This window comes from Sphaerodactylus townsendi, linkage group LG03, assembly GCF_021028975.2.
Source record: "Sphaerodactylus townsendi isolate TG3544 linkage group LG03, MPM_Stown_v2.3, whole genome shotgun sequence".
Lineage (NCBI taxonomy): Eukaryota > Metazoa > Chordata > Lepidosauria > Squamata > Sphaerodactylidae > Sphaerodactylus > Sphaerodactylus townsendi.
Genome location: NC_059427.1, coordinates 31,923,126 through 31,935,987, shown reverse-complemented (window position 1 = coordinate 31,935,987; position 12,862 = coordinate 31,923,126). Strand labels below are relative to the sequence as shown.

Below are 12,862 nucleotides of genomic sequence, written 5' to 3'. Positions count from 1 at the left end.
TGAAGGTTGGCAGTGCAATCCTTAACAGATTCACATCTTTCTAAGCCTATTAAGTTTGGTGCCCCAGACAGTGTACCTCTGCTTCTAATGGCTAAAGTCAGAGGTGGGATCCAGCAGGTTCTCACAGGTTCCCGAGAGTAGGTTATTTGTGTGTGCCAAGAGGGGGTTACTAATTGGTGATTTTGCCACGTGATTTTTGTCTTAGTTACGCCCCTCCTCCGCTCCTCAGCAGTAGCGTGCAGAACTTGAAGCAGTCTAACAGGAGGTGCACCGGCGTGCATGGCAGCCTGCGGTCATTTGTTTCCCGCCCAAGGACTGGCACAGCAGCTGTGTCCTTGCCACAGCCCCGCCCAGCAATGCCCCACCCCGGAATGCCCGGCAACGCCCCGTTGTGCCCCGCCCAGCCCCATTGGCACTACGCCACTGTTTGAATCCCACCACCATGGGAACCTGCTACTAAAATTTTTGGATCCTGAAATCATTTAAAATAAACTGCTGGAAACAAATGCTAGAATATCTTCCAGATACAAATTGTCTTAAAGCATCTCCCCGCCATCCTTGCTAATATAGGACTAGGATGACAGTGATCTCATCGGTGGGTTGAGTGTGGTTTTCCAGTACCCTATATGTCGAGTGACAGAAACGGAAGGCCAGGCTAGAAGGGGGGGGGGGGGTTGTTGCATTTTCTTTGGGTTAGGCATTCCTTTTTTTCCACAGCACCGACAAAACCCAAGACCTTCTTTTCTCCAGAAGCACTTCAAAGAACTTGCTGCATGGACAAACATTAAGTAGTTGGGATAATGGTATTCCTTTTAACTGCACACTTAATTTACCCTAACCCACAGATCGCTGCATGCGCATACGAGGATTTGCATTCCCCTATTTGCTGAATAGATATAGGTGCTTTCAGTTTATATCGCAGCACAGACGTGGGAACATGTGAAGCTGCCTTCTAATTGGTTTTTCATGGACAGTACTTTGTACTCTGTCTGGTCTACAGGGTCCCAGATATTTCCCATTCCCCACATTATCCCTTTAACTGGAGATACCAGGGATTGAACCTGGGACTCTGTGTGTGCAAAGCAGAAGTTCTTCTACTGAGTTATGACCGCCCCCCCCCCCCCCCGGGTATTTTCTACATCTATTCAGCAAGGCGGATGGAAAAAAGAGACGTAGGACGATGTTGGGAAGACTTGTGATCTCTTCAAGACTAAGCAGTTTACTTTTAGCTTATGTTTTCATCTGGGAAGTTGGCATATACAATACCACCCCACCCACACATGGCACAGATGAAGAAGAAACCAAACTTGTTGAAACTGTGGCCAAAGGGCAAAAACACAAATACACAAAATTGCAGCAGTTATGTCTCAAGCCAAACAGCACTTTGATGAATTCAAGATACATTCACTTCCCCGTTTTTTGTTGTAGGAAGACACCCACTGTACTTGGGTTCTCAAATGAGTCTCTTCTCTATGTAGGCTTGGGGCTGCCAAATGCATTTTTGAACACTACACTATTGTTGTGATAGGATGGCCTTGTCCACAAGAGAATTCAGCTGCAAATATATGGAGGAAGCTAACAGATACCCCCACTGTTCACCTTTTGGCCCTGCCATGTAAAGCTGGTATTTTTTTTTTTTACCAAGGCAATATTGAAAACAAAATATGGTGGCTTCTTAAATATTCGTGGCATACATTTTCAAGGACCAGAGCCTACTCCATCTCATGAATGAGAATTACCCTTATTTGGGAGTGAGGGGTGGGGGTGGGAATTTGGCCAGAAGATCCAACAATTCAAGAGAGGTGTGTCACATACTCTGCAAAGAATGAAAAGGAGACCCATTCAAAGGGGTAAATGATGCAATGTGTGTGTGTGTGTGAGGTGCGGGTAGGAGGCGACCCACTCCCAAATGGTGATGAATTGCCCAACAAAATAACAATGCACATGAAGAAAGACAATTACTTTTTTCAGTAAACTGGCTCTTTCCAATCTCTGTGGAACTGAAATCTGATAGTGTCCAATCTGCATAAGAATTTCAGCTCTGAGACTCTGCTTTGGAGTCTCCATTTGAATGGGTCTTCATGAGAGTATGGTCACTTTCCTGACTACTGCAGAATGTCACTGGGGTGTAGATTAAGTTTACACAGTTTACATCTCTACCTCTTCAGCCAGATCTCAGTTTCATTTGTGTTCTCCATGCCAACACAATGCACCTCTCCCTTTCTTTGCTGGCCTCTTGATTTACTTTGAAAGACCTTTCTCCATCCCCACCCATCCTCTTCTCTCTGCTCCCTCCTTGCCATCTGTATGTCACTCTGGTTAAATTACTCTGTTTCATGAGCAGGATAGCTTACACCATAATAAATGCATTGCATTGCATTAATTTCTTCCAGACCATCAGAAGAATATGATAAATTTCCAGATGGCCATTTGAAACATATTTAGTATATTTTTTATCCCACCCTTTCTCCCTCCGAGTGGTGAACACAGTTCCCTATAAACCTGTAAAGCCCTGTACGGCTTTCATCCTGGGTACCTGTGTGACTGCACCCTCCCATAAATTCTTGTCTGGGCACTGAGATCAGAGCAGAAGGCCCACTTGGCTGTCCCACCCCCTTTGTAGGTGAGGGGGCTGGGGTGGCCTAGAGCAGGGGTGTCCAACTCTGGCACTTCAGATGTTCCCCACAGGGGCTGATGGGATTTGTAGTCCAGGAACATCTGAAGCGCCAGAGTTGGACACCCTTGGCCGCCCTAGAGGGCCTTCTCTACTGTGACCGCTGCACTGTGGAATGCTCTCCCTCCAGAGGTTTGCCAGGACTCTACTCTCTTAGAGTTTTGGCACCTGGCAAACTGGTGGCGTAGTGGCTAAGAGCAGGTGTACTCTAATCTGGAGGAACCAGGTTTGATTCCCCGCTCTGCCACTTGAGCTGTAAAGGCTTATCTGGGGAATTCAGATTAACCTGTGCACTCCAACACACGCCAGCTGGGTGACCTTGGGCTAGTAGTCACAGTTCTTCTGAGCTCTCTCAGCCCCACCCACCTCACAGGATGTTTGTTGTGAGGGGGAAGGGAAAGGAGTTTGTAAGCCCCTTTGAGTCTCCTTTCAGGAGAGAAAGGGGGGATATACATCTAACTCTTCTTCTCTTTACCTGGGCGTCTGGCTGACTCCCTACTCTGGGAGGGAGCCCTTGAGGTGTTCATATACCCCTCCTTTTTTGTGGGTAGATGCTTGAGATTTTAGATTTTTAGGATGGTGTTTTATTGTGACTTTACCATTTGATGAGATTTTGTATAATTTTTATTGTAACCTGTTCTGAGACTGTGGTGAAGGGTGGGGAATAAATGTGATAAAGGGTGGGGAATAAATAAATGTATATATATTATATCTTGCTTGTCTATCTAACAGAGACCTAAAGTGCCTTATAATAATCTCTCTTCCTTTTCACAGTGTCTTCAGTTGGCCAAAGAGTACAGTATTTTGAGTGGTCAGTGTATGTGGGATTGGGATTAGCCCAATTATCAGCTATATAGACAAATGTAGAAATCTCCATAGGGATCCTAAAATGAAAATGTAGGGCCTGGGAGATCCCACAACTCCCCAGCTCTAGATTATCTGTGTCCCCTGTCACATGCAACCCACACCCCAACCCAAGCATCATATCAAAACTAATCACACTATGTTTCCCAGGTTACAGTCAGCCCCCCTTCTTTCTAAAACTGTGCGCACAATATTTAGCATTCTTGACATCACATCACAATGTTTACTCGTCACATGACGATTACTAGGTGGACTGTGTTTATGGGCCGGTTTGTCACTGCCTTCCCCAGCTGTCTATGCTCTACCCCTAGCAAGTTGGGTACTCATTTTACTATCTTCGGAAGAATGGAAGGCTGAGCTACCTTAAGACATGGTTACCTAAAACTGACTTCTGTTTGGACTGCAGTGCTAGAGCTTACTGCTCTGTGTCATGGGGCTCCTTCCTTGTGAGGTAGGCCAGTATAATACTCCTGCCTTTACTATGCACTCTCTACGTGTCATAATACAACCACAGCACGCTTTCCACCCCTTTAATGATAGGAATGCGCCATGATGGGTTGAGATCCTCCATATTGCTTTGTAGACAGGTTGCCTATTTGCACCTCCATGTTGCTTAAGGGGCACAAACCTATGCAACTGACTTTTGTGGGGTTTTCCCGGCTTATGTGGAAGCGGTCTGGGTAGTTGATTCCAGCCCTGAGAACCTTCGACGAGACAACAAACCTAAGGTTTACTCAGAAGTAAATTTAATGCATCCAGTCAGACTTACTCCCCAAGTAAACGTGCCTAGGACTACACGTTGCACAACCGCAAATACTGCAAATAGGCAACTGGCGTTCGTCCCCGAAACTCGCACATCGTAAAGCTACGCCAACAAGTGTGGACACGGGAATGCACCGGCACTGCCGTTTGGCTCCCACTGCGTTTTGGCACCAACAGACGGGCAAAAGTTATCTCTGCAGCCCCAAGGGGAATTTGAACATTGCATTTTTTTTTTCCGGCTATCAGCATGCAGCTGGCCCTCCTGCGTTGCAAATGTGCTTTAAGGTGCCACGAAACAAAAACTGCTCCCGCTGTTTAAGCGACAACCCGCTCCGTCTCTTGTCCCCAGAGAAGCCGTCCAGAACTCCGCAGCCGCCGCATGAGCTTAGCGCGCGCGCGCCCCCGCCCCCGTTCCTCTGGGAGCGAGCGGCGCTTCCCCTTTAAGAAGCGGTGGTTGAAGTGGGAGTCTCCCGCTTTCACACCTTGGGTGGGAAAGGGAGGCGGGCCCTGCCGCCTCTTGATTGACGGCCTGCCAACCTCAATGGAACGTTGTGTATCCAAACGCGAGAAGGCGGCCCGCCCAATGGGGAGGCGCGCGGGCCTGCCCTGAAAGGCAGGGCGACCAATGGGAAGCGAGAGGTGGGCGGGGGACGGAGGGAGGGAACATGTTGCAATGTGTCCAACGTGGGTTTGAGTTGGGAAAGCGACGGTCGGGTGGGGGGTGACTGGAAAGTGGGTTTTGCGGACCGGGGGAAGACTGTGGCCGGCCCCAGGGGCGCCCCCGGAGGATAGCGCGGATCGCCTTGGCTGGCAGCGCTGCTCTCTGGGCGCTGGGGGGATCGGCCTCAGGTAGGCGGGAGTGGGAGGTGTTGGAAGGGGCCAAGGGAAGCCAGAAAGGGAAAGTTGCAGAGGCGGAGATAAAGCGCCGCTTTGCTCGGGCCGGGGAAGGTGCCTGAGCCCCGGCTGGGGGAGAAAAGCCAGAGGATCGGCCTGGCGATGCAACGAGCCCCGGCGCCCGCTCGATCCACGCGGAGCTGAGCCTCTTTCTTGGACCGGAGGAGGAAAAGGCGGAGGAACTTTCTGCGGGGAAAAGGAGGACGCGGACCCGCCGACTCTTTCCTGCAGCTCCACCCGGATCCTAGCAGCTGCAAGGCGATCCTACGTGAAAGGGGGCATCTTCTCCCTTGGATCCGGACCCTTATTTATTATGCGAGTCGTGTTCTTCGAGGAGGAGGACGCTTCGGGGTTGGCAAGAGCTTGAGAGGCTGCAAGCCCCCTCCCCCTTCAGTGCCACTTTAAAAACTCCGGCTGGCTGGATGAGCCACTTCTGGGCTGCTTCCCTGCCGAGCCCCCTTTTCCTCCCCCAGCAAACCTTGCAGCTCCACAAACTCAGTCTCGGTCCCCGAGGAACTTAAGCAGCTGCCGCAGCCTCGTCTGGACGGTGATGCTGGAAAGGAGTGCAGGCCCAGAGACTGACGCTTGAGTGCCAAGAGATCCGGCCTGAAAAACTTGGCCCTGAATACTTTGATTTGTGTGTCAGTTACAAAAGCCCCCCTTTCGTGGGATTGATTCTTTCTCCCTGACCTTCTGTTGGGGGGTTTGGTCCCAGGATACAAAATGGCGCTGCTTGGATGGGGAAAGTTGGGGTCGTTTGCAGATTTCGTTTTGACTTTCTCCTTGGTCGTCCACACGTTCACGGGATTCAGCTCCTGCCTGGAGCAGCAGCAGCTCTGCTTCTCCTGCACGTGCAGAGAGGATCTTCTGGATTGTAGTAATCTGGGGCTAGAAGAGGTGCCAGTGGGAATACCCTCCTGGGTAGTCCAGATGTAAGTTTTTCATCTCTCTGACCTTTGACATCTGGAGACCTGTGTTTGCTATCTCATACCTCCTTTCCCCACCCAAATTATTTTCCCTTTTTTAAAAAAAGCAAAAAAAGCCGTCTTTGCAAAGGGCAGCCGCTGGCCAAAATCTGCCCTTTTCTTCTTTGCTGTGTATGATTAATGCAATGCTCAGTTTCCCCCTCACTGAAGGATCCAGTTGTAGCTAGTTGCTGAGCAACTAACTGCGTGAAATCCCTTTGGGGATAGAGAGTTCTCATATCCTTGTGGAAAGATGGGGGTGGGGGGTGGGGATTAGAGACTAGCTCCTTCCCCTCCTAGTTGGAGATGTTCAGCAGAATTGTGGGGTTAAACCTTTAAAATGGGAAAATCAAACCTTGATCTCTTCCTCCCAGTTTATAGGGATATTGCTACCCAGGCAATGGGAGCTGAGCTCTTTCTGAGCAGTTGCTTCTCTGGACTTCAAACTTGTTGTGTTTTTAATATTGCGTGTGCAGAGGTTGTTGGCAGTCTTCTAACTGGAATTATTGTAGATGTGGGAAAGAGGTGTGACATTTTCCACATAAAAGTTACCTGATATGGTAATCATGCTGGTGTTCTGGAAGATCTCACTTAGGTAGCTGCAGATTATAGTTCTGGAAAGACCCAATCTTGTGAAAGATCAGGGATTTCTGGAGAGTGGGAAGGGTGCCACCCAATAAGAATGTGAAAAGCCATTAACTTCTCTGTCTGGTCTTCCAAAGACCCTAGACTATACACAACCAGGACACTTCATTGCATACAAGATTCAGAACTGCGAAGTGAGTGATTAAAAAAAAATGGAAACCCCCAGGGACATATACACTATATGCTGGCTGTTATGTACCAAGCACCTGTAACAACAGCTCTGTTGTCTTCATGTATTTAAGAGAGAGGAGATTTTAGACGTTTGGAACGCATACTTTTGTGGGGGGTTTTTAGTCGCTCTGCCTGAGATTACATATCTCATATTTCTTCTCTAGTTCAATAATGAAAGTTGGAAAGGCTGTGGATAAAATAGCTTGCTGTTTGACTCTTCCAGACAAAGCATAGTCCTTATTGATTGTATGACCCACCTCCTTGTGTTTTTAGGGAATTAGAAGCTACACCTCAGTGGAGGAAACCAACCTGATGCATTTTTGGAGTCTTTTAAAAAAAAGGCAAATCGGTTGCAGATGTACGGCACTTGCTTCCCTTGGGTTGTTGCACACTAGACTCTTTATCTGTTAGAACGCTATTGTGAGAGTCTGTTCCAGCTAATTGTGGGAAATACTTAATTCCTGACATTTTCATAATGGGTATCTATGTGGCATGATTTCAGATTAAGATACCTGGGTGAAAGAAAGTACCTGAAAATATATTAATCAATTCTTATATCCAGACCCACAATTCTGTCATAAATAAGATAATTTACCATTGGCTGCTGTAGTACTTATTTCCAAGTAACCCTGGTAAGAATTAAAGTTTACGAAGTGAGATGTCATGCATTCCTCTTTTAGAAATTGGAATATATTGCAAGTTACCTGTAACTAGATAGCGCTCTTGAAACTTACATTTAACTGTTTTGGATTGACAATTAGATTTTTCCCCCCATACTTTTTTACACAAAAAATGTACCTTGAAAACTAATTCTTTCCATTCTGTCTAGTAGCTGGTGCTTTCTGGCTAGAATGGAGGCAATAGGTTTTTAGCAAAGTGCTCCTTGAGGAAGAAGTACCCATAAAAGTGTGGTATTCTACTTATATATGTCAGAGCACTTTCACACATGGTAACCTGAGAAATGTCAGTGTGATAGAATAGTACAGATTTAAATTGAAAAATGAAGCATACAGGCAGCCAAGTCAGGACACAATAATTCTGTTTTGTCGCTGCATTGCAAAACAGCCTAAATGAATCCATACAATTATTTTGTGGAGAAATGTCTCAGTATAACATGGCCTGTTGCACAAGTGAAGATCTAGAATAAGTGACAAGGTGGCACTAGATTTTTTTTTTATCATTTGTAGTTAGGCACTAGAAGAAATGTGAAACTTTTAATGCTAAAAGAACTCTGTTTTGTCCAATAAAATAAGTAGACATATTAATGCTCTTCTCTCCTTTTAAACTTATTGAATAGCATTCTAGATCTGTCACTGTGCATGCTCTCTCTATATGTATGCCGTTGAAGAGCGTAAACTATTTTTCATTGACAGTGGGGACGGGAGTCTGATTTTACGCCCATCATTGAGGCCTGTGTCACAGTGTGAATTTTTAATTCAGATTGATGTCATTATAATTTAGTTGTCAGCCTCAGGAGTACAATTTCTTTTTACCACCGCAATAATTATATTGATATCTCAAGTTATTTAGTGCTGGGTTTCTTATACACCTAACACCCTGGAAGATTGGACTTAACTTCACTGGAGAAGTACTTTTCTACTACAGATCTGCTTATTGTTAGTCTTTTCAGTGTACTAAAGCCCAAATGTAGATGCTTGCTGTTTCTTACTTGAACTATTATCCAAGTTAAACTTGATTGTTGCTGTTGTTGTTGGAGATTGGGGGGGGGGGAGGATTTCCATCTGGAAACATACACTGTTCACTGACCATGTGCCCTATTAAAGAAGCTGCAAAGTTCAGAGACAACTAATGCTATGTCTTCTTCCAAAAGAGGCTGTCTACACGGCATTTTATTGCTTTTTATGGCATTTTGACAATACTTAGAGTTCTGGTACTATATTGTCAGCTCTGGTAAATCTTGCATTGAGTGTTTACCTGAGGTGTAAAGTAGTTATAAGTTCTAGAAGGAATGAGAGACACTTCTGTTTCAGAGCTATTTTCTTCCAGACTCCCGAACCCTGTGTTCGTATTAACTCCTGTATAGGTCCCCAGTCATAACATGGATTGTTCCCCTGTGATGCATTAGGGCCATTTATAAATCCATTACTCCTGGAAGCTTCATAGGAGTAGCTATGATAGTCTGTTGTAGCTAAAACAGCCAAGGTGTCCTGTGGTACACATTGAATGGAGAATAGGATTGTGTGACAGTTGGCCTGTTTAAGAGATGCTGGAAGTGGCCTAGAAAATCCTCCAAAGTAGTAGGTTGAGCTGATAAAATGTATGCCTCAGTCTTCAAGGTGCCACGCAATTCACCCTTGGTGGGGCAATATTTTAATTGTGGATGTAATTAGCAGAAAAAAAATCTCTGGTGCTGTTTGGCTTTAGTTGACATTTTTGGACGTATGGCTGGATTAACAGCAGGTTTGGCCTTGGGTATTTTTGCTAGACTTTCCTGGCAATTGTTATTGACTATGGTGTGATCTGCTTTAAACCTGTTAGTGGTGTGATATGCACTTAAAATGTATATGTTTTTAGTGTAATATTTCACAAAGAGCATCCTGGTATATCTAAACACATGGCTTCTTTGTTTGTTTACATATTTATGCCCTTCCTTTCTCCCTAGTTAGGACCCTTTCACCTTCTAAACTTAACCGCACAACTATGCTGTGAGGAAAGTTAGGCTGAGAAGGAGTGACCACCCTGTGATCAGCCAATGAGGAGCCATGGGAGAACGGGCATTTCAGCTTGCATCTTTCAGCTACTAGTCCAACACTCTAGTTTGGATTCCAATCGAATCTCTGCCTCCAGAATGTCTTCTCAGGTTCATGCATTGTTCTTGGAAGCCTCCCCAGACCCAGGTGCTAATTATTTGAACCTTTCCAACAATAACCTGGCCTCCACAGTGCCATTAATTTGCACATCGATGAGATGGGGTTTCTAATGAGAGCCATGAGGAATGCATTTCACCATATAGTTTCTTAGGGGCTGGGAAAGTGTCAACACTCCACTGAGGCAAAGACTTTATCTTTGAATTAGAAGGTTTGTTGTGTTGTGACCTTGCTCTCCGAGGAGGCTAAAATGAACCACTATAGCCTCTTTTGACGTGCTCCTATGTATGGGTCCAAATCCAAGGTATTGCCAGTGGACAAGGTGCCATAAAGAGTACACGTTACTACAGGATGTTTTTGCACGTGTGCATCTGTGGGATTTGGTCCCATGGGACCAAATACCAGGGATGCAAAGCGTAGAGTTAAAGCAGGCCCTAAATAAAACAAAGAGAAATCTCCTAAGATCAGGCATGGTTTTGTGTGCTCTGCAATGTAAACAAAAATCCACACCAATAAAAAAAGCTGCACTCTATAGCTAATAACATTTATGCAATCATTCATACATTTTTTTTTTTCATTAATGTAAGGTGGTGAGGCTGAAGAGCTTCACTAGGATTTCTTGAAAAGTGCTTACTCAACTGTCTATTCAACACTTGGACATTATATTCAGTCCCTGTTCCTTCCCTTTTTTCTGCTAGTTTTCTAGGTATAGTGTACATTTTGAACCCTTTTTGAAGTAATGGAGGCTAGAAGCTTGCTGCTTTTAAAGAAAAATGAAAGTGTGTCAGGAAGCTGAATAACACATTTCAAGAGGTATAATCATGGTCTACATGTAGCCACAGCTGTATGTTAATAATGAGTACTTGGCACTCGGAGTGTTTCACATACATTATTACAGCAATCTTTACAACGGCCTTGTAAATCAGGTGGGTATTAAACATGTGTTGCAAATGACAGTTTCTTGCCTAAGGTTGCCCAGTACATTTTTGGCCAAGATGCTGTTTGAACCTTTTGGATCATAATTTGTTCTCTTAGCCACCCCACAGTGGTTAAATAATTTTGTGACCCTGCACTTCATTTTACCAATTGATATAATCATATTTTACCAATGGATATAATGACCTATGGCTTTTATCTTGCCTTTTCTTCAGGGAGCATTTAGTCCTTCCTTGCCTCTCCCCACTGCCAATTGATGTCATCCATGTTGTCTTTACAGCCACCTTGAAAAGTAGGTCATGGTGAGAGAATGTGACAGGCCCAAGGTGTCCCAGTGAGATCTTTCCTGTGAGGAATTTGAACCCAGGTCTTTCCTGTCATAGTTTGGCATTGTAACCTCTGCATCATTAATGGAAAGAGAAACTGAGGAAAGTCTTTAATAAGACCAAAACACACACCCCCCCTCCCTGTTGTTCCATGTTTTCTTTGCCTGTCTGTTCTCAGGTAAGCAGGATGGTACACAGCTCATTGGGATAATTCTACAGGTGGAGAATTGAGGGGGTATAGACCTGTAAATCACCCTCTTGGCATAGTCAGAAGGGAGCATCTTTCTGCAACAAATGTGTGTTGCTTCCATAATGAGGCCTACCTCCTATATAAAAAAATGATAAAAATGAAGATAAAATGCACACCCAGACTCCCAAAACATCCTCGTCTCCAGATCGCTGCTGGTCGTATTTTAAGCAGATTTTCTTACTCCAGGCTTGTGACAGCTATGGAACGAGCGAGAAGTTTTTATATTTTGTAAACACTGATAAACGCTGTAGGTGTTGGGTGTTTCATCTTATGAGCTTACTTGCTTGTGGCGGCATTGCCAGGACCTCCTAGAGAGTTGAAAAGGGTTTGAACAAGAGCACCTTGGTTAGGAATTATCCACATATATCGAAACCATGACGTCACTTCTGGGTAACGTGAGCTTTGCACTGAGAAACCTTTTTTTTTAAAAGGAAGTCTGTGCAAAAGAGCTGTGTACTTTGTCGTACAGGGGCCAGCAATTGTTATGTAAGAATATTGGAATTTTGTTCTGTGTCTTGTAGCTTTGCTCACGAATTTAGTTCTGAAAAACTAGGTATCGTTGTGTGTGGTTGCAGGCGAGGGGAAAACAGAGGATCTAAACCCTGTTGAGCAACTTGGGGCTTCCCCCTCCCCCTTTCTTTCTTTGTCCCTTGACTTTGAAGCTAGGGTAGACATCAAAAGTTATAAAACATCTGAAGCATGATTTACATTAGAACATTATCCGTGGCGTAAAACTTGACAGCGGCGTGCAGGGAACAAAAACGCCTGCTGTTCCTCCATGCCAGGTGCACGGTTAAGAGGACATCCAAATGGCATATGCAGAGCCAGACGCTTCCCCGACCCCACTATTTTAGTCATAAAATTCTTTTCCTCCTGCCTTTAGTCTGTAAAGTAGCATTTAAAAAGAGGGGAGCGACCTCAATTATGGGCCACTATTTTGAAGTTTGTCTATCAGTGGTGAGCTTGTGCCATGCATGTATGGAGCGAAGAGGGTTGCAGCCGGTCATGCAGGGCTTGTGGCTGTTAATATCTATGTCGAGAATGAAACCTCCATGTCCAGATGTACTGTACCTTAGTGGAGAGATTCTGGGGAGGACATGTTTAGAGATGGACTGCATCTGCCTTACCTTGCTTGGGAGCTCTGCTGTGGATTTCCAGAGTGATGGTTTTGCAAGAGGAGACCGGTTGAGGTTTGGGTCAGGTTTGCATGTCAGTGTGTTCTGGACTGCCTTCGTATTTCGACTTGATGGGACCTGGTTTTATATTACTATGAAGGCATTTACAAGTTATTTGTAGCTGAAGAAGGGGAAGCGCAAACCCAAAGACCAGATCCTCCATCTTCTCGACTGCTTTGGGCCCATCCTAGTTTCGTTGGGTATTTAAGATGGATATTGCGCTCCCCAATAGATTCCATTCTGTGACAGGTCACAGTAGCATGCTGTTTCCTGTAGCTGTTGGCATTAATGAGAAAATAGAAGCATGTGTATTTATTTTAAATGCTCTCCCCCCCCCCCCCCATTTTTGTCATATTGAGCAGCTGTTGATGG

The 12,862-nt window shown here is 45.2% G+C and overlaps 1 protein-coding gene across 2 annotated transcripts in view; it reads left to right on the top strand.

Moving 5' to 3' along the window:
- Positions 1-5,040: 5,040 nt before the first annotated feature.
- The window catches only part of LRIG1 (leucine rich repeats and immunoglobulin like domains 1), a 147,753-nt gene continuing 139,931 nt past the window's right edge, over positions 5,041-12,862 (top strand). Inside the window, exon 1 of one of the 2 annotated variants that reach the window (XM_048489634.1) lies at positions 5,041-6,126. In XM_048489634.1, coding sequence (XP_048345591.1) covers positions 5,918-6,126 — 209 coding nt within the window. In that variant the 5' untranslated portion in view covers positions 5,041-5,917. The remainder of the gene's footprint in view (positions 6,127-12,862) is intronic. The other variant, XM_048489633.1, reaches the window with a different exon arrangement.